Raw genomic sequence first — 22,772 nt, forward strand, 5'->3', positions numbered from 1 at the left:
ATTCTTCTGAGCAAAATTTTGAATGCCTAGCAATTAGTAAAAATTAGGTCAAATCTAGCACAATCCAAAAATTATTTCCTACATACCTGAAACCAGGCTATTCAAAAATTGTAAAGAGGATGGGGGAAAGTAATTTGTTTAAAAAAATATTACACACGAAAACATGGCTTGTGTCTCTTAGTCACAATTTACACATGTAATTATTTAACAAGCCCCTCCCCCAAAATCTGACTATCTAATGCTGTCAACCAAGAGTCTCTAATATTTTCCAAGCTCCCATGGTCAATCCTTAACATTTCTACTAATAGCAAAAGCTACCATTCACATCCCAGACTGTTTCTCTTTGATCAAAGCCATCAGCAATGGGAGGAAAATAATTCTTCATTGGTTTTATAACAAATGCATAAAGCAATTAAATTCGTGGGAAGTTTCAGTTCCTTGCTTCTTCTCAGCATAAATGTTAAGAGGGTAAGGTCTACTCTATAAATCTGGGATTAGGGCACTTGATTCCTCTGTGAATCCCAGGTATGCACTAGAGCATGCAACTGTATTGTTACCCTAATTCCTGCTCACATTCTCATTCTAGATTGGCATAAACATATACATGCACTTTGGCTAAAAGAATTACCCAGTGTTCAAAACAAAAACAACTCCAAACGCTACTGTTCATCTGGGGAATGAAGTCTAAGAGCAAATTTAGATGACCTTTCACATATTTACATGCTGCTAGTCTATCTAATTGAAAAGTGAACCCCTTAACTTTCACACACACACACACAAATGGTTGCTTTGTTTAAAGAAACAAATTGCTTTAAATTATATGAAATAACTTTTTTCATATTAAAGTAATTCTTTTTGGTGTGACATGAATTCAGCCTTTAGCATTTGTTAAAGGAACATTTTCATGTGTTGAAACAGATTTATTTATGGCCTTGCTCCATTCTGAACTAATCTGCCTTAACTGGGTCTATTTACTTCATCTCTTTTGAGTGTTCATCATTAAAGTGAGTAAGTTGCTCTAGGCTCTAGAGCTGTGCTATCGTGGCATGGCTATTTTTCTGTTACTTTTCTATGCACTAATGAAGCACTATAAAGTGCTTATTTCAATATTTTATGCAGAAAGCAGAAGTTACAGTGATACCTACATAAACTGTAATTTGTAGTTAAATTGAAATATTTATTTTAATTATAATACAATTAAATTAGTTTTCTGGCTCAAAAACTAAGAATGAAAAAAATTTTTTAACTTCAAATTAAGGCACGCTAATGAGGTAGAATCGAGTGTAATTTTCCTAAGAATGGCAATTATGATTTAACACAGCAGAGCCAAATTAATAAGCTGTGCATAAAAAAGTTTTAAGATAATAGACAATGTTGAGTCATTTTCAGCAAATGCATAGTAATTTAACAAGAAGCTGCCTCTCTACAGTCAAAATATAATCAATGAACTCTGTCACAATGAAATCAGAATGAAATATGTAACAAAATGATTTCTCATTGACTTTAGGGATTTGATCTTACAATTCTGGCAAGCTACAAAACAGCCTGAATTCTTGCTCAAGAAAGAAAACCATTTTTAGATGGAGAGATGAAACATTAATTTATTATTTCAGTTAAGGGAATTATGTTTTAAAATTTGAGAGATCACAAAGGATATTTTACAAAAAGTCAAAGATCTTCAGTTGATTCACCAAAAACTGATTTAACATTTGAAAACTATAAATACTTTTATTTTTAGCTTTAGGTAAGTTTTACAAGAGACAGTGGCCAATGAATACTTAGGGTACATTTTGTCTCAAATGACTTCCAAATTGAAATGTCTACTTGCAACCTTCAGTTCAGTTCAGTCACTCAGTCGTGTCCGACTCTTTGCGACCCCATGAACCGCAGCACGCCAGGCCTCCCTGTCCATCACCAACTCCCGGAGTTTACTCAAACTCATATCCATCAAGTCGGTGATGCCATCCAGCCATCTCATCCTCTGTCGTCCCCTTCTCCTGTCCCCAATCCCTCCCAGCATCAGGGTCTTTTCCAGTGAGTCAACTCTTCGCATGAGGTGACCAAAGTACTGGAGTTTCAGCTTTAGCATCAGTCCTTCCAATGAACACCCAGGATTGATCTCCTTTAGAATGGACTGGTTGGATCTCCTTGCAGTCCAAGGGACTCGCAACAGTCTTCTCCAACACCACAGTTCAAAAGCATCAATTCTTCGGTGCTCAGCTTTCTTCACAGTCCAACTCTCACATCCATACATGACCACTGGAAAAACCATAACCTTGACTAGACGGACCTATGTTGGCAAAGTAATGTCTCTGCTTTTCAATATGCTATCTAGGTTGGTCATACCTTTCCTTCCAAGGAGTAAGTGTCTTTTAATTTCATGGCTGCAATCACCATCTGCAGTGATTCTGGAGCCCAGAAAAATAAAGTCTGACACTGTTTCCACTGTTTCCCCATCTATTTCCAATGAAGGGATGGGACCAGATGCCAGGATCTTTGTTTTCTGAATGTTGAGCTTTAAGCCAACTTTTTCACTCTCCTCTTTCACTTTCATCAAGAGGCTTTTTAGTTCCTCTTCACTTTCTGCCATAAGGGTGGTGTCATCTGCATATCTGAGGTTATTGATATTTCTCCCGGCAATCTTGATTCCAGCTTGTGCTTCTTCCAGTCCAGCGTTTCTCATGATGTACTCTGCATAGAAGTTAAATAAGCAGGGTGACAATATACAGCCTTGATGTACTCCTTTTCCTATTTGGAACCAGTCTGTTTTTCCATGTCCAGTTCTAACTGTTGCTTCCTGACCTGCCTTAAAAGCAATCAAACTCATGTTGCAAATGTTTTTTAATCTTTTACATCTGTCACTTTCAGTTAGATAGGAAAAAGCTACTTTCTATCAACACAAACAAGAACCAGTTATGTGGGATCAAAACTCCAGATTTATTGGAATTAATTCCCTTATTTGATCAACTTCATGTTAACATACTGAAAATATTTGTGCTCTGGACTGTATCATGGGTGCAGTTACTAAAATTGTGCAGTTCCTAAAACTGTTCAGTATACATGTACAAATGCTCTGACTCATCACCAGTGGAACTGTTTTAAGAGACAGAAGATAATGAATTCAATGACTACATGCTCTTTGCCAATATTCACTGCTTGAGTCATGGCAGATTTTACAAAGGTTTACGTTCTGTTAGGTCTAATTCAAGATTTTCTTGAATCAAAAGGAACACCTGCCAATATCCAACATAAGAGAAAACACCACCCCATGACCTACATTTGTTACCTACAGCACAGTGCACGTGAAGGAGCTGAATTTAAAGATCCAAGGAGAGAGGAAAAGCTTGTTTTTGACACAGCTAGACAGGTATGAGAATTTATGTACAAATTTAAACTATTCATACTATAAATTAATAATGGTTTTACACATTTCAACATGAACAAATATGCAAGAGATTTTAAACGCAATAGCATTATGTAAGTTGGCTCTAATAGCTACAAGAAAAATTGAAGAATGCTTTGTTGACATGAATAAATTTAGAGCTGATTTTCAGTTTATATAATGGCCCTTTGAATTTGATATTGATAATACTGAGCTGTTACAAGAGTGAGTGGATTTACCTAACTTAGATACAGTTTTGAAACTGATATGCTTTTGCTTCAGTCAATTATTCTAAAAAAAAAAGATGTCGGTCCTGTCAATACAGATATCAAGTATTAAAGAAAATGGGGGTTTTGGGGGGGTACTTTATTGGAAAAAATTTTAATAGTGTTTGGAATCTACATTTTCAATGGCAACTCTTATGACTGAATACAGATCAAGCATTTCTCATGAAAAGTTAGCATCTGAATGGAAATGTGCTATATGTGTAAAATATCACACTGGATTCTGAAGGTTTCATATTTCAAAAAAAGATACAAACCATCTCTAATAATTCTACATGGATTACAACATTGACATGGTAATACTGGGTTCACCAAAAAGTTCATTCAGGTTTTTCCATAAGATCTTAGAGGGTCAATATATGCAAGACCTTATGACAAAACCAGAACAAACTTTCTGGCCACCCAACATTTTGGATAACCAGGTTAAATAAAATATACAATTTAAATGAATTTACCTGTTTGTCTTTGCTTTTTTATTATGGCTACTAGAAAATTTTGTATTACATACGTGATGAATTATTTCTCTTGGACAGGACTGCTGGCCTAGAAAATATCTAAGACACTGGCTGCTCTACTATTCTAAAATACTACCATTGTCATAAAGAGGTAAGAAGTATAACTTCAATGAACTAGAAGAAATCAATTGATTTTGGCTGAATTTGGTCTGTCTTAAAAAATTTTAGGATTTCACAATTGTCCTTATTTCCAAGAGTAGACTTCAGAAATTCTTACAGTCACTAAGAAGGACATTTATCTCTAGGCTTCTAACTTTCATCCTGTCTGAATTCATCACACTGTACAAGCATCATCTGATGACGACGATGAAAGGAAAGCACCTGCTTCCACAGGTCGAAACTCCCAGGGGCGCCTGGCACGTGGTACAGGGTCAGTAAATGTCGGCTTCCTTCCATTGTGTAACCAGGGCTGCCTTGTAACACACCCTTCTCTAGCTGCCCCCATTCCCTCTGTTTTGATTTCTTCTTCCTCCCTGGCCCAGAGGTCAAAAGAAAGTAAGTAACAAAAGTAGGAAATAAATAAGGATTTAAATGCTATCTGGTGCCTTAGCCTTGAGCTGAGACACTGCTTTCAAACTGGAAACTCTCTCATTAATACTGGCATTAAAAAGTCCCAAGACAAACAGAAGAATTTAAAGTAAACAAGTTCTAGGAATCTCTTCCTGGTTTGCAATTGTGTTGATGATATTAGGTCAGAATTATGGTTGCCTCTAACACCTGAAAAAAAATGAGCCACCATTCTTGGTTTTCCCTCCAAGGAGACTACACCAGAATAAGTAGAAAGGAGTACATAACTTGTACGCTGTGTTCCAGAGCTTCTAGACTGGGCATCAGAAACCTGGAAGGCATGTCCCATTTTGAATAAATATTGTTATAAAATAGGGCTAAATGTCTTAAGGTGAAAATACACCTGGGTCCCAAAATGTAACTGAAATAATATAAAAAGGTGTTCTCTTTTTCTTCTTTCTACTGAGAAACTGGAGCTGAGGTGCAGGTTTTGGCATCTCTTCATTCATATAAATAGGACTTCATGTGTCTAACAAACAAAAGTCAGATCAGATCAGATCAGATCAGTCGCTCAGTCGTGTCCGACTCTTTGAGACCCCATGAATCACAGCACACCAGGCCTCCCTGTCCATCACCAACTCTCGGAGTTCATTCAGACTCACGTCCATCGAGTCAGTGATGCCATCCAGCCATCTCATCCTCTGTCGTCCCCTTCTCCTCCTGCCCCCAAGCCCTCCCAGCATCAGAGTCTTTTCCAATAAGTCAACTCTTCGCATGAGGTGGCCAAAGTACTGGAGTTTCAGCTTTAGCATCAGTCCTTCCAAAGAAATCCCAGGGCTGATCTCCTTTAGAATGGACTGGTTGGATCTCCTTGCAGTCCAAGGGACTCTCAAGAGTCTTCTCCAACACCACAGTTCAAAAGCATCAATTCTTTGATGCTCAGCCTTCTTCATAGTCCAACTCTCACATCCATACATGACCACAGGAAAAACCATAGCCTTGACTAGACGAACCTTTGTTGGCCAAGTAATGTCTCTGCTTTTGAATATGCTATCTAGGTTGGTCATAACTTTCCTTCCAAGGAGTAAGCGTCTTTTTTTTTTTTTTTAACTTTACAATATTGTATTGGTTTTGCCATATATCGAAATGAATCCGCCACAGGTATACATGTGTTCCCCATCCTGAACCCTCCTCCCTCCTCCCTCCCCATACCATCCCTCTGGGTCGTCCCAGTGCACCAGCCCCAAGCATCCAGTATCGTGCATCGCACCTTGACTGGTGACTCATTTCATATATGATATTATACATATTTCAATGCCATTCTCCCAAATCATCCCACCCTCTTCCTCTCCCACAGAGTCCAAAAGGCTGTTCTGTACATCAGTGTCTCTTTTGCTGTCTCGTATACAGGGTTATTGTTACCATCTTTCTAAATTCCATATATATGCATTAGTATACTGTATTGGTGTTTTTCTTTCTGGCTTACTTCACTCTGTATAATAGGCTCCAGTTTCATCCACCTCATTAGAACTGATTCAAATGTATTCTTTTTAATGGCTGAGTAATACTCCATTGTGTATATGTACCACAGCTTTCTTATCCATTCATCTGCTGATGGACATCTAGGTTGCTTCCATGTCCTGGCTATTATAAAGTGCTGTGATGAACATTGGGGTACACGTGTCTCTTTCAATTCTGGTTTCCTCAGTGTGTATGCCCAGCAGTGGCGTCTTTTAATTTCATGGCTGCAATCACCATCTCCAGTGATTTTGGAGCCCAGAAAAATAAAGTCTGACACTGTTTCCACTGTTTCCCCACCTATTTCCCATGAAGTGATGGGACCAGATGCCATGATCTTCGTTTTCTGAATGTTGAGCTTTAAGCCAACTTTTTCACTCTCCACTTTCACTTTCATCAAGAGGCTCTTTAGTTCCTCTTCACTTTCTGCCATAAGGGTGGTATCATCTGCATATCTGAGGTTATTGATATTTCTCCCGGCATTCTTGATTCCAGCTTGTGTTTCTTCCAGCCAACTTTTAGGCTATTGAATTAATACTAAAGCAAGTTTAAATTTCATGATTTTAGGTGATTCTTCAAGTAAAGATGGGCTATACCTCTACTAGACTACTTGTCTGATACAGAGAACATTTACTTCTGTATTTACTGAAAAGAAAGAAATGCTTAAGAAAATTGAAGTAAACTGGACACTAAAGACAAAATATAATACTTAAGAAATCGTATTAGACAACATGTTAGAGATGTTAGATAAGAAAATGAGATATAAAAAGGCAAAGAAGGAAGATTCTTATCTTTCTCTACTTATAACATGTTGAGACAAAGTATACTATCATCTCAGCTATGTAAAAATTAGTCTCAACCCAAATTCCTTGAACCAAACTTGATGCTAGTTTTAAAGTATTTTAAACCAATAGTTAATAAACTGATTAAATGTAGAGTAGGGTATTATATACATACGGTTGTTCAAAGCAGGAGATATGCAAATAATTTTACCACCTTGCACCAGGTAGCAGGTAAATTTTCATAAGAAATACCAATTATTTATACTATTAAATAATTTGGTAAAAAAAAAAGTGGATAATAATTTCAAATTCTGCTACTCTAATACCAAAAAAAGGGGGGGGGGCAAAAAAAAAATCACTTCATGGCAAATAGGTGGGGAAGCAATGGAAACAGTGATAGACTATTTTTGGGGGGGCTCCAAAATCACTGAAATGGTGACTGCAGCCATGAAATTAAAAGACGCTTGGAAGAAAAGTTATGACTAACCTAGACAGCATATTAAAAAGCAGAGACATTACTTTGCCAACAAAGGTCTGTCTAGTCAAAGCTATGATTTTTCCAGTAGCCAAGTATGGATGTGAGAGTTGGACTATAAAGAAAGCTGAGCACTGAAGAACTGATGCTTTTGAACTGTGGTGTTGGAGAAGATTCTTGAGAGTCCCTTGGACTGCAAGGAGATCCAAGCAGTCCATCCTAAAGGAAATCAATCCTGAATATTCATTGGAAGGACTGATGCTGAAGCTGAAACTCCAATACTTTGGATGCGAGGAACTGACTCACTGGAAAAGACCCTGATGCTGGGAAAGATTGAAGGTGGGAGGAGAATGGGATGACAGAGGATGAGATGGTTGGATGGCATTACGGACTCCATGGACACGAGTTTGAGTAAACGCTGGGAGTTGGTGATGGACAGGGAGGCCTGGTGTGCTGAGGTCCATGGCGTCGCAAAGAGTTGGACATGACTGAATAACAAAATTGTCCAATTTCTTCATTACACTGATTTCTTAAGCATACATTTTCAGATTTTTTTTTCTAATTTCTAGTATTTAAAATCATGCCTAATCCTTTTCTGTTTTTATTTCTATAACCTCCCCCAAACCCACATTTTTCCTCCTCCATCTCAACTAATAGTTTATCCTATACTTTGGTTATTTCTTTTCATATAATATTTGTCCCTGCCCTATCTAAGTACAATTACAGTCAAATCCATAAATAGCTGTAGCTGAATTAAGCTGTAGTATTTGATGGTCCTGCAATGTCGATCTTACCTAAATTTTCTTCTCTCTCATCTTTCCCTCACAATCTTTCCTTTCACTTCAGTGTTACCTTCTTTACGCTTAGATTTCAGCTTTCATTCCACACATCAACAACCCCCGTACCCTCCCTCATTGCCATGTAGCACACCATTCACTGTTTAACGGCAAAAAGTATTCCTCACTTGGTCATCCCCATCTGTACTTTATTTCCCCATTCTCCAAAAATTAAAACATGCAGCATGGCTCAATCATTTTCTCATCCTAAAATTTAATATGGGTCCACCTCCTTTTAAAAATTCTAATTTTAGAAACACTTGTCCATTAAGGCAAAATCTTTCAAATTATTTTCAATGGCTTCTAATGAGATTTAAAAATTAGCCACAAAACTGAACATCCACCACCCACAACACAGTTACACATGGCTGTCCTAATTAGAAATGTAAGGAAATCTAAATCAATATATGTATAGTATAAAAAATTTTTAGAAGAATGAGCTAGAGATGAAAGAAACTTTTAAAATGTCTTGCTATCCATATCTTTAATACTTTTGTTAAACCAGTATCTCAAAGTATAATATATACATAGGATGAGGTTTGACATTAATGATAATGGATATAAATTCGTATCTCATACAGTTTCGTAAACTTTTTGTCCGATTTATCAGATCTGATTGAAAGTGAAGGGGAAACGTGTTAGTCTCTCAGCTGTGTCCGACTCTTTGCGATCTCCTGGACAGTAGCCTGAAAGGCTCCTCCGTCCATGGAATTCTCCAGGCAAGAATATTGGAATGGGTTGCCATTTCCTTCTCCAGGGGATCGTCCCGACTCAGGGATCAAACCCGAGTCTGCTGCACTTCAGGCAGATTCTTAACCACTGAGCCACAGGGGAAGTCCTAATCACATCTGATTGGTCTGTGTTTTTATTTAGGTAGCCAAGATTTTTATTTTGTAATGTGTTTGATGAGCTCTAAGTAAGAATGTAGTATGTCAGCTTGCCTTTTCCTTTTTCACCAGTATTTGTGTTACTATCATTACTGTTTTCATCTTGAAGGATTTTTCCCTCGTAAAAATCTGTCCAAATGTTTATCCACTTGATGAGGGTTGATTTTTGGTAAAATAAAGTAAATCCACGTAACTGGGCAGACAAAAAACACAGCAGCATACTGCACAAGGCTAATAAAAGTGAACAAGGGTGAGGCCACCACACACGCAGCTGATTCAGGACTCTCTGCATGTAGCTCATGGCAGAACCATCTAGTCCACAGACCACTGGCAGTAGGTGTATTAAAATATTTGCCAAAGATTTTTTTCAGAGTTCTGACATTTTCTTCCCATATGTTCCAGTACATTGTTTTAGAGACCAAGGCAATGGCACCCCACTCCAGTACTTTTGCCTAGAGAATCCCATGGACGGAGGAGCCTGGTGGGCTGCAGTCCATGGGGTTGCTAGAGTTGGGCACAACTGAGCGACTTCACTTTCACTTTTCACTTTCATGCATTGGAGAAGGAAATGGCAACCCACTCCAGTGTTCTTGCCTGGAGAATCCCAGGGACGGGAAGCCTGGTGGGCTGCCGTCTATGGGGTCGCACAGAGTCAGACACGACTAAAGCGATGCAGCAGCAGCAGCACTAAAAACTAGACTCCTAACATAGAGCTGGTTAGTTCTCAAATGAATATTTACTTATCGAATAAAAGCAACATATCCGCTATTCTGATCTTTCGGGATGTTGTTCACATTATGTCCGAGGATCATCATGGTCATCAGTTCCTGTCTCCAGGGAAAATTTTTGAAGGCGAAAACTTAAGGGGGAAAGGAACTGCTTGTAATGCCAAATCTTCTTCAAAAAGGATCTATATCTTTGCTTTGGTGTCTTTCTTTAATACACTTATTCCTAGATTTAGTTTGTAATTTTTGTCCTATATTGAACGCTTTTTTGTTCGTCATTTCCATTTTTAACTAATGAAGAGAAACCTGTTAGTTTTTGTATATTTATCGTGTATCACAAAGGAGATCAGTCCTGGGTGTTCATTGGAAAGCCTGATGTTGAAGCTGAAACTCTAATACTTTGGCCACCTGATGCCAAGAGCTGACTTATTTGAAAAGACCCTGATGCTGGGAAAGATTGAGGGCAGGAGGAGAAGGGCAGACAGAGGATGAGATGGTTGGATGGCATCACCGACTCAATGGACGTGGGTTTGGGTGGACTCTGGGAGTTGGTGATGGACGGGGAGGCCTGGCATGCTGCGGTTCATGGGGTCGCAAAGAGTCAGACACAACTGAGTGACTGAACTGAACTGACCATTTCAAAATTAATTACTAATTGCACTTCTTTTCTACTAAAGTCTCCCTGAGTTCTCTGGGCATTAAACAGTTTGAAAGCAGAAATAATTTGTTCTTTTCCAAATTTATACCAATTATTTACTTATTCTGTCTTATTTCAATGACTAGAACTGCAAAAGCAATGTTTAATAACAGTGGTGATGATGTAAGTAATGACTGGAAGTATTTGTCTTGTTTCTGATTTTCATGGAAACAGCTTTAGTATTTCATCAATTTGCATATGATGCTTGCTTTCTTTTAGGGGGACCATCCTATTTTAATAGTTTCCTTTTATTTCAATGTTATTAGTTTTTAAGAATCAGAAATTGTTTATTTATAAATGTACTTTTGCTTCTAATGGTACAATAATCTGGGATTTCCTTTAAAAATGAATGTGTTGGCAGACTTGTGAAACTGATTCAGTAATTACATATTTTTTTTTGACACATCTTCCTGGGTTAGACTGGCTTTAAGTTATACTTATTTACAACTGACATTTTCTTTTTGGAGTTTCTATTAAGATTTTTGTCTTACGGTTTTGAAAGTTTCAGAATATTAGTATAATCAATGTTAAATTTTAATAGTTTGAGGCTGCACTATCTGACACAGTAGCTACCAGATACATGTTGCAATTTAAACATCATTAAAATAAAACAGAACATTCAACTCCTCAGTCCCACCAGCCACTTTTAATTGTTCAACTGCTACCATATTATATGACACAGATGTCACACCCAAAACAAAGAAAACTCTTTCTCAGCTTTAAAATTCTATAGCTTTTTCCATTCCTGTTGTTAGTGCTGTTGAACCTACCCAAGGCACAAGGCTCCACGTCATTTTCTTGAAGTCCTAACAAACCTCCCAGACCAAACCAATCTTCAATCTCGTGAAACAAGAGGAAGTCATCATGCAAATGAACCGGATTTTTTTTTTTAAGCAACAGTAAAGAAACAAGTCCTTTAATCTACTGGCTATACAGCAATCTTTATATAGTAAGTTGTGTATAATACTAATACAAAGAAAATAAAAAACATTTATGCAAAAAGTACCCCTCAAGAAAGAGCAATGACAAATCGATCGTTAAGTTTTAAATTATTTTTCATCCCTTGTGTAACAGATACCATAATGTGATGTCCAGAGCAAACTCTGACCTCCAGCTTTATTATAATGACAGATATTATCATGATAGATATAGTTACAGAGAGCAAACCACAAAACAAGCAAAGCTGATATTCCAATGACTTCATCTATTTCAAACCAAGAAAAGTTAAATCCAAAGAACTCTTTTAGAAAACAAGCTTATTTTTAAATTCTCTTGTATTCAATTCTAATGTATTGCCATCAACTAAACCAATTTTGGTAAACTAGAAGAATACCTGCAGCGAAAACCCATTTCCTTTGTTAAAAGCAGACAAGTACTAGCTTATTAAGAGCCTTTTGTTTTCAGACCATGAATTAAAGTTTCTTTTTAATAAAACTTCAAAATACTGTTTTTAAATAAACAAAATTCTTCCTGTTCTCTAATCTTTACAACACTGAAAATCTGTGTCCAAAAAGTTTATAAGGAGAGTCAACAAAAGATCTTCTTTTTAATCACAACTGCCTTTGAAAATGATTCAGCATCCATTTAAGCCCACAAATAAAAGCTTTACTTTTATAAGTTTTCATTAAAACTGCTATTTGTTATGGGTGCTTAAAATCTAAAATACAAGTCTTTCTTCTAGACAAGTGAATCGACTCACATTTCATAATATTTCTTTGTTTGAAAGAGTGCTTTAAAACATTAATTACTTTGCCAGGAAGTAAAAATTCCAGTAGTTTAGTTTTACTATTCCTTTCATACTTCTGAATCCTCAGAAATTCAGTTTTGTGCTAAGTTGACAAGACTATGTCAGATGCCAACAATCACTTGTTCAGTATTTTAAATCTATTAACTGTAAATGTCTGGTTATGAGTGATGTTGAGCATCTTTTAATGTGTTTGTTAGCTGTCTGTATGTCTTCTTTGGAGAGGTGTCTGTTTGGGTCTTCTGCCCATTTTTTGATTGGGTTGTTTGTTTTTCTGATATTGAGCTACACAAGCTGCTTGTCTATTTTGAAGATTTGACAATGTTTCTTAATGAATTCTATCTAAAGTACAAGAGGAAAAAAAGTCAAATATTAGTTTCTAAATTTAATTTTTTTTTGTTTTTTTTGATACAATAATATGTACCACATACAGTTCCATTTGTAGTGACTAGGGGAGAGAATTTGGAGTGGGAAGAGGAAATATTACACACAATAATCTGAACACCTGAGCTTGTGTGAAAATCTTGAGATTTTCATTTTTATTAAAATTTTAATTTGTCTCCTAAAAGAGTGGGTTTGTGTCAAACCAAAATGATTCCTTCTGGCATTGGTTTCCCTCTTTTGAAATCATGACCCACTTTATGTTGTTCTGCTTGCTTGATGAGTGCTTCTTCTGGATGTGCTGTTTATATAGGAAGTGAAGGGACCTGCTCTGTAAGACCGTGCCTCTTGGGAAGTCAATGGAATAGCTCACATATGCTGTGATTTGGCTCTTTTTTCAGGAAAAATGTTCTGTAGCTCCTCAGTCCTCCAAGAGGATCGACAGGGTACAGCAGTATAGTTTTGGTATAACCTTCACCACTTTTGGAAAAGAGTTAACAAAATTCAAATCTTTCAAACAGCTACTGCCTACTCAGCACCAGACACTGAGTACTGTGGATGATACAAAGATCTGACATATGGTTCCTGAAGTCCCCTAGGACATCTACAAATAACTAACATGCAGCAGGAAACTACAAGTATCCCAGGGACTGTGAGCTTAGGAGAGATTATATCCAGCTACGATTGGAGCTTGGGAGTGGGGGAGGGGCGTGCAGACAGGTCAGTAATAAGTTCATAAAGGATATGCAAAAACAGGACAGGGCAGGGACTCATGGAAAGGGGAAAGAAACGATAGAAGAACTGCAGATCTCAGAGCAGGTTTCAACTTCTTCAGAGGACAGAGCACATGGAAAAGGAGCCTTAACATTAGCTACAGTCAAAATAATAACTAATAATAAAATAGGTTAAACCTATTTGTATTCACTAATATTTTATCTCTGAAGCAAACCAATCAGTCTAACCACAAGAAACGTATATACAAGGAAAATCTACAAACTGAAGCAAAATTACTAAGGTGCGTTGGAAAATACACACACGTACACACACCCCCCATACAGAAAAAGAAATCCTTTTTTGTTTCTTAATCATTGAGAGGTGTGGAGAAATGTTGAACTACAGCTCCACCAGCTTACCACTATCACAGATTCCTTTTAGGCTGTCAGTATAAAACTGCAGAATGATTCCCTAGCATTTTGTTCTAAACCCACAAATGAGACGGTTATGTGACCAGCTGCAGCTCCCTTCCTGCATTTCAGAAGCTCTGGATACCCACACACTTGCGGCTCTGTATTACCTCACACAAAAGACTGGCAGTTGGCCAAGAAGCCCCCGCCATGGTGTATATTCCCCAAGGTTCAAGATCTACCACTTAATTCCAATTCAGCCATGAAATGACTTGTACTTTAGTACCCTATACCAAATGAAAGCAAATTAAATTCCAGTCCAAGTTAATAAAGGTATTCCCCCAAAATGCAATATACAAAGATGTTAAAGTACATAGTCTATTATTTTTAAAGAGACCTACAAATATAATTCTACTCCATTAAGAAAATTCTAAGATAATTCTTTAAATTTCTTCAAGAGTTACTATTTCTTCATCATCTTACCAATAGCAACAAAACCCACTGTACACAGAGATCCAACTGTGTTTCCAAACTTCCCCATTAAGCATCTCACGCACACTGCTAAATAAATATCAAGAAGAATGAATATTCTCAACATCTGGTGCATACAGACTGACACAACCTACAATGATGACTTAGCAACAGATACCTCCAGAATGATCTTAATTCCTGCCGTTGAAGGAGAAATACTTACAACTTGACAGAAACACACAGTGCTGTCAGTTAGATGGTTGTGTCATTCTAGTATGTAAGTGTCCTGAGGGAAAGGGGGAAAATCTAATGAAAATACTTTAACACCTTGGCCAATGCTTAATTTTTGTAGGAAGGAGTGTTTCATGGCATTAAACAACAATAAACTAGGTTCAGAAAATCTTCACAAGGTTTTCGCTTTCACTGATGCTTTCGCCTGCCTCTAGCTTGTCTCTCAGGTCTGGACATCGTCCACACAAAGGATCACTGAAACAGTAGTGATCTGGAGGACTAAATCTTAATATGGTTTATTCAGCAGCCACAGCATTATAACCGTGAACTTGTAAAAATGTAAACTTGGGAAGCCACTGACCCTTTCCCCCTGCCTTTTGATGGATACCTTTCTACAATACAACAGTCAACCAATGATGCAGAAAGCATACAACTTCAGTAGAGAGCGTGAATCAAAAGCAGTATTTGGACCTTAAACCCCCATTCCTGCCCAGTATTGCCTTCATGTATTGTTTCTGCCACACAGCATTCGAGGGCTGTATGGCAAAAACCAAAACCAAAGGGCTCCTTTCAATGTCAAAACCTTTCAAATTCAGTAAAACGATTAAAAACAATAAAGACTTATTCACAACTTACTAGTCAAGGAAAGAGATTTGCTTCACACCAAAGTGAAACTGTAAAATACACTGACTCTCTGAGCATACCAAATAGATGTGGATTGTTAAATATCACTTGTAATCTAAATAACCTGTTCTAAGTAGTCAGAAAAATTCTCACTTTACTGTCATTTATATGAAACAGACATGCATAGTGTATCACAAAGAGAGAATAAGGCCTCCAATATCCTTTTACAGGATGTGATACTTAAAAAAAAAAAAAAATTAGCCTGAAGGACTTCCCTGGTGGTCCAGTGGTTAAGAATCTGCCTACCTATGCTGGGGACTCGGGTTCGATCCCTGGTTGGAGAACCAAGATCCCACATGCTGCAGGGCAACTAAGCCCGATTCAGCCAAATACATAAAAAGAAAAAATAATTTAAAAAGGAATTAGCCTGAAAGACTACATGCAAAGTTCTTAACATCTACCTACAGAGAAGAGGAGGAGAGTGGAACTGTGTTTGGACAGGAGAGACTGTCAAAACAATTTTTTAAACAAAGAAGTGAAGATTTTAAGATTATGTAACAAGATGTAAACTGAAACAGTAGGAACATGGATTTCTATAATGTTATTCTTTAATTAAAAACAAAACAAGAAAAAGAAAAGAAATCATAATGAACAACAATAGTAACCTTTCATTTCCCTACAGCTTAGTGGGATGGGAAGAAGACGCAGCCAAGAAGTGGAAAGGGCCGTGCAAGCTTACATCTGAATGACTAAGGACAGGCAGTCCTGACAGCCCCAGCCCTCTGTGCATCCCCACAGGTCCAGAGGGCAGTGATGGCAGCCCCCACTGGCTTAGAGACGAGGGGAGGGGAAAGAGCCAGGAAGACAAGCAAACACTTGTACACACATAGCAAAGGAATATCATTTTCAGAAAATATCAATACTTACCAGTATGTACTGTAGCTACTGCAATCCATACACACTGTGTGCTGTGCTTTTTCTTGCTTTTCTGATTTCTTATGGTTGGTTAAGGGTATTTGTGCATCTTCATAATGTTTTTTTGCATGGCCATTCACATACCTTCCAAAAATCAAATGAAAATATATTTTAATCTAAATACTGCTTTGGAAGTTAAAGTAGCAGGAGATGATAATAAAATTAGATGGTAATCAAATACGAATGAGAAAGAATTCCTCCTAATAAAGTACATTCAGTCCTGTAAGAGCATTCATCACTTGGTGATTTATTAAGCTGAGTTCTTAAAACATGCTCCTTTTTTGCAAACATACAATCAACTTTTAATTATACACAAGACTAGGGTCAGGCAAGGAAAGGCGCTATCTATTTAAATCGGTTTTAATACCACCTATCAACTCCTTTGCTGATTCTTTTGCTAGCCTTTTCCTTTTTTAAGCTTTTCTCAGGCTGCTAGCCCCCAACTCAGGCTATTATCAAAGACAAGCTTTGTAAACTGATTTATTCAATCACTGCCCACAGGGCCACAAGCTCTGCTTGGGTTTCTGCTTAATATAAAACATGAGAGTCAGACATGGAAACAGGATAATCTCCCATCTCTTTCTCATCAATATGGCTTCAGATCTTTTATTTGAATGCCTGAATAATCACTCCACTAACATGGAAATAGGGCTTGTTTAAAAGATATCCTAACAAAACACAAATCATCTCAAGCTTATATAAACTGTTATTTCTTACTACATGGACAAAGATAATCAAAGGTTGACTATAGTCATAAAAATTTTCTAACACTTTGCAACTCAGATTTAATAAATCATTTTATCACAAAAAGCAAAATGAAATTTAAATAAAGTTTCATCTATACCTTTGCCTAAACACTGTACAATATAATGCCATAACTGACTACTACTTAAAGACCTTCATAAAGCAAAAACTTTCCAGTTACTAGCAAACAGCCAGTTTATAGAAGGTAAGGCCTAACTGTAAACTAAGAAGAGTCAAAACAAATGTTGCTTACGTAGTACCAAAATCTGCTCAGAGAGTTAAGGTGACATTTTTCTCATAAGGTTCCTTAATTGTACAGGAACAACACTTACCTTGGAGAAAGTAGGATAGTTTGTGGTAAGCAGGATAGTTTTTGGTAAGTAGGGAGGATCACGGGCTTCCCTGGTGGCTCAGACAGTAAACAATCTGCCTGCAAAGTGGGAGACCTGGGTTTGATTTCTGGGTTGGGAAGATCCCCTAGAGGAGGGCATGGCAACCCACTCTAGTATTCTTTCCTGAAGAATTCCATGGACAGGGGAGCCTGGTGGGCTACAGTCCATGGGGTTACAAAGAGCCGGGCATGACTGAGTGACTAAGTACAGCAGAAGGAGGATCAACTAGCAAGCCCAGCCTCTCTACCCAAGGAAAACTAGAGGCACCAGAGGCACTACTAATGTCAGAATGTGATCATGTTTCCTCCCATTTTTTTTCACTATAATACACATAATGAAGACTTGTGTGTAGGGTCTTCTGTTCACAAAAGTGGACTAAAATGAATTTTAAAATATAAATAATGATTAAGAGTATAAATTCAAAAATTAGACAGCCTAGGTTTAAAAGTAGGCTTTGTCACATGCTGGTCTGGTAAGCTTGGGTGAGTTACTTCACTTCTCTACTTCTGTTTCTCATCTATAAAATTGAGATAATAGTACTTACACCCTATGGGCTGTTAGGTGATTATTATTATAATCCATGGCTCAGAATGCACGCGTGCATGAATGGATGAACGAATGAATGAATGTCAGTTTTATTTTACTTGCATTTTCCTTTATATGCTTAATTACTATCCATTCAGAATCTCAATAACATAACTGCTTACAAAGTCATCACATTAAACAAACTTCAAGACAACACACTGGACAGATCAGAAAACATCCAATATTTAACTAAAAGATAACTTCCAAGGAACCCTATAGGTTCAATATCTAATCAGCTCAATGCCTATGCTTACGTGTTTTTTACTGCGTCATGAAAAACAACAGTAATATTTATGAGTACCCTCAGAATCCCATAAAAGTCAATATGGAACAATGATAAAGGCATTACCACTTTCAAGTCTTTGAAAACTGACAATCTGGACAGAGTATATAGTTCTTTACTAACCATACTGTAGCCTCTAAATGTACTAGATGTTTTCATGGTTGCTATAATAAATTTCAGTGATAAAGTAAGAAGTGTATTAAAGATGACATTAAGATTAGCAATGTTTTGGCTAATATTCAAATATATATCAGAAGTTAACAGTCATGGATAAACTAACATAAAAATAAACATTTCCCTCAACCAGTTTTAGATTTTAACCAGATAATTTGGTCTAAAAAAGGAAAAGTGTCATTATACAACATCACAGATTTTTTAACAATACAAAAACTGGAAAAATAACTTAAATGGTATGGTGTAATAATGGCCAATAAGATATATAACTCAAATATGCTACTGATAAACTATATTTCCTAGTTGAAAGAATATTCAATTTAAGACTCCCCTATAGACAAGAGATCTAAATTACTAAAAAAAATCAGAATTCTTGGCAGTCAACACCCAGGATTACATGATAAAAGAAAAACAGCCAATCAACTGTATAAAATGAAGATTCAAATGCAAGGTACTCTCATTATCTATGTAATCTACTTAATCATATTTCTCTGAAACTATGTCAAATTTCTAAACCTAAGATTGATTGCAATTGGAAACATACTACCTACAGAGCCTGGAAAATTTTCCATTTATCTTCTGATACTTAGAGAACCATGTGTTGCTTGCTATTAAGAACCTTCATCTCTCCAATTTTTGAGAGTTTGTCAGGTCTTGTTTTGACACATGACCTTCCAGATTTTGGCTGTAGAGCACTAGGAGACAACTGGAGGACAGAACTATATAAATTTTATTGCATTATAATTCTCACCTCTCAAAATCTAGGAGAGGAATCTGTCTCTTCAAGTGCAGAATTTAAGTGCTTCTACTTTTCTTCTTTTTTTTTTTTTTTAAAAGTTATCTGTACAAAGTATTTTCAGGTTCCCCAAATCCTAGAGATTTCAAAACCACAACAACCACAATTAAGATATGTAGTTAACATTTTCCAAAAGCACTCTTTAAGTGTACATGGAAAAAAAATACTCAATTCCAGGACTGGAAAATATGAAAAATCAATCGTTAACTGAATGAAGATGCTCTGTTCATGCATGTGTTTACAAATAATAATGGGGAAGCCACCCAAATAAACACAATATAAATTTCAGACTGTAGGACTTAGTATGATTTCCCATCCCCTTGCTGCTAAGCTACTAACTTCTGAAGTAAATTCAAAGCAGATTTTCTAAGCTAAAAGAGCCATAGAAATAAAGTGCCTACTACCCGGCAGACCAAGTCTGATACTTATTTGAGTTTGTGTTAGAAGAAAGAGTTACTAAAGTAGTTGATATTTAAGTAACATCATTTTGAAGCCAAGAACTAGGAAGACATGCTTAGGCTTGAACCGGGTTTGGAAGTGTTAAGTCCCTAGAAAGCAAAAATGTCTTAATGGAACAGTGAAATATTTGGTATGTCTTAAACACCATTAATAATGAACTTCACAGTGAGACCATTTTCAAGGGAATTCTTTATCTGTTTTGTTTTCAGAAGAATGATATGGTATCTTGGATTTGATTCAAAGGTCAGTAAAGGTAGGGATGAGGTAGGTAACAGGTGAAAAAAAACTGGCCACATGTCAATCAAATATTACTAGTAGATTGTCTTGATCATCAAATTAATTCTTCTGAGTATCAACAGAAAGTATCCACCCCCTCCCCAGCCACTAGAGTTTCCTCAGTTCCACCGCTGAACAAAGGGATTCTGTTAGGAGAGGGAAGCCCTACAGAGAAGTATGTACACACCATGATTAAACAATGGTGCTAAATAAACCCAAATCAATAAAACTTTGACCAAGGCTTAGAGGAAAACTGAAAATAAGCCAGTTGGGAAGTTAAGTAATAAGAAGTATGTCACCTACCTTCCACAGTGGACACTTGAACAAGTCAGACAGACCCAGGGGCTCTTGTTGGACCGGCACACTGATGAAAGAAAAACACACAATATACCAGTTGTGTCATTTATTTCCCAGTTTCTCCCCTAATCTGTAATACCACATCCTGTGATTAAGTTATAAATTCCATGGCTGCTTAGGTGCACGGAGGCCACAAATCCCCGCTTTGTGAGTGCATTTACACAGAATGGCTGCCTAATTACAGCGACACGGCAAGGAATCCCAACACGTGTCCACAGCAGCTGCTCACGGTCACTGTTGACTCGACTCAAACGGTGTAACCACAAGTTAAACACATTTCTCCTTCGTTACTTAGTCCTTTCGGCATAGTCTCTGACAAGTTAAGGACAATCTATTGTCTCATTAAAAATGTTTTTTAAGTCTAATTCTTTAAATCACATGTCTTTACCATACAGATCATAAGCTGCTATAAATGACAACATTTTCAGTTTGTTTAGTGAGAGGCAAAGCCTGAGGATACAATTCGGAAGACTAAGCCCAATTCTTCCCAAATTAATGCCTCAGTTGCATTAAATATAATTCTAAAATTATAAATGCATGTAATTCTTGCTGAGGGTATAATCAGGATATTAATTACTTTGAGTATTTATTATGGGGATGAAGTAGGCAAACAGGGTATGAAAACTTTTAAAATATCGATTACAATTTTGCTTGTTGTTTACTTATTCAATTCTTTTAAGCCCTATAAACATAACAGTGATTTTAAAAGGGAAGGGATATAAGAATCACCTGAAAACAACTTTTTCAAAATACACATGTTCTCTGGGCAGAAACATCTACATTGAGGTGCGGACAGAAGGACCAAAGAACATGTCTATTTTGAGGAATGTAACTTCCCAGGTGACTCCCTGAGACAACTACTTGAGAACCACTAGGCAGCCTCCTAGGGGCATGAGAGGGACAGCACCACCAACACTCAGGATTATAATAAATCAGCAGCCTGGCATACAGTATACGCTCAATAAACACTCGTTGAAGCGAAATTCAAATGTCTTCATTCAAGATACTAAGCTCTTCCAAGATCTGATCCCTACTATGTTGGTCTTGCCTAATCAATATGTCACAATCAGCCTTTCTTATTGCTAAGAAAAATTAGCCAACACTGGAAATAAAGTGACTCAGCTGAAGCTGAAACTCCAGTACTTTGGCCACCTCATGCAAAGAGTTGACTCATTGGAAAAGACCCTGATGCTGAGAGGGTGGGGGCAGGAGGAGAAGGGGACGACAGAGGATGAGATGGCTGGATGGCATCACTGACTCGATGGACGTGAGTCTGAGTGAACTCCGGGAGTTCGTGATGGACAGGGAGGCCTGGCGTGCTGTGATTCATGGGGTCGCAAAGAGTTGGACACGACTGAGTGACTGAACTGAACTGATGACCATGTATAGGCCACCTCATGCTAAGAGTTGACTCATTGGAAAAGACTCTGATGCTGGGAGGGATTGGGGGCAGGAGGAGAAGGGGACGACAGACGATGAGATGGCTGGATGGCATCACCGACTTGATGGACATGAGTTTGAGTGAACTCTGGGAGTTGGTGATGGACAGGGAGGCCTGGCATGCTGCAATTCATAGGATCGCAAAGAGTCGGACATGACTGAGCGACTGAACTGAACTGACTGAAGAACTATAAGCCCTTTCAATATATAACGAAACACATTATATTGATACAATGAATATCCCAAAGATATTTAATTATAATACCATTGTGTGACCTGCTGTTTACTACTGATTAGGACTCAAATTCCATGAAGTTACAGGTAAAGTTGTAGGATTTTATTTGGTACAGATAATATCTGTCCAGCATACTCCGAGGGCTGTGGTTTTACTACCCTGCAGGACATTAATTGATTTTATATCTAACCTAGCAATTTACTTCAACATTCATTCTTCGGTGTCTGCATTCACTCAATCCCTCAAATGCTCTTGGAACCAGCTTTACCATCCATCCCACTGGTTCCCTCATTAATGAGTTAAATAAGCCTTTGACATACATTCATTTTATATTTGTGTAGGAGGGGAGGAAAGGGCAAGGAGGAATAGGGGAGTACAATCATATGTTGCCCAAGGGACTCTGCCTGTCTGCCCAGCACAGGGCTCTAACTATTCGTGCATAAGAAAGTTTGTGCACGCACACATGCTCAGTAGTGTCCAACTACACCCCATGGACTGTACCCTACCAGGCTTCTCTGTCCGTGGAATTTTCTGGGCAAGAATAATGGAGTGGGTTGCCATTTCCTACTTCAGGGGATCTTCCCCACCCAGGGATCGAACTAGAGTCTCCTGCATTGGCAAGTGGAGTCTTCAACTCAAACCAGCTGGGAAGCCCATAAGAAAGCTTTCAGTGGTAAAAATCCCCTTCCAGTTAGTTAACCAAGGGCTTTACCTTTCCTTATTGCATTATATCAACTGCTAAGGGCCATCCTGAAGGCATTTTAGTTTTTTACTCAACAAACTCAAACCAAGTTTGTTGTATGTGCATATAAGTCACATGACAAAGACTAATAAGAAGAATGCCAAACTGCTAGCACCTATTTCACGCAGGTA

The 22,772-nt window shown here is 37.6% G+C and overlaps 1 protein-coding gene across 10 annotated transcripts in view; it reads right to left on the reverse strand.

Moving 5' to 3' along the window:
- Nucleotides 1-22,772, reverse strand: part of USP3 (ubiquitin specific peptidase 3) — a 102,377-nt gene that overhangs the window by 54,386 nt on the left and 25,219 nt on the right. For 4 of the 10 annotated variants that reach the window (NM_001434793.1, XM_059890442.1, XM_059890444.1 and 1 more), the window contains exons 2-4: nt 20,171-20,231; nt 17,235-17,332; nt 16,111-16,242 (exon numbers count right to left, since the gene is read on the reverse strand). In NM_001434793.1, coding sequence (NP_001421722.1) covers nt 16,111-16,139 — 29 coding nt within the window. In that variant the 5' untranslated portion in view covers nt 16,140-16,242; nt 17,235-17,332; nt 20,171-20,231. Of the gene's footprint in view, nt 1-16,110; nt 16,243-17,234; nt 17,333-19,087; nt 19,209-20,170; nt 20,232-22,772 lie in introns of all 10 variants that reach the window. The other 6 variants (NM_001434791.1, XM_059890447.1, XM_059890445.1 and 3 more) reach the window with 2 other exon arrangements.

This window comes from Bos taurus, chromosome 10, assembly GCF_002263795.3.
Source record: "Bos taurus isolate L1 Dominette 01449 registration number 42190680 breed Hereford chromosome 10, ARS-UCD2.0, whole genome shotgun sequence".
Lineage (NCBI taxonomy): Eukaryota > Metazoa > Chordata > Mammalia > Artiodactyla > Bovidae > Bos > Bos taurus.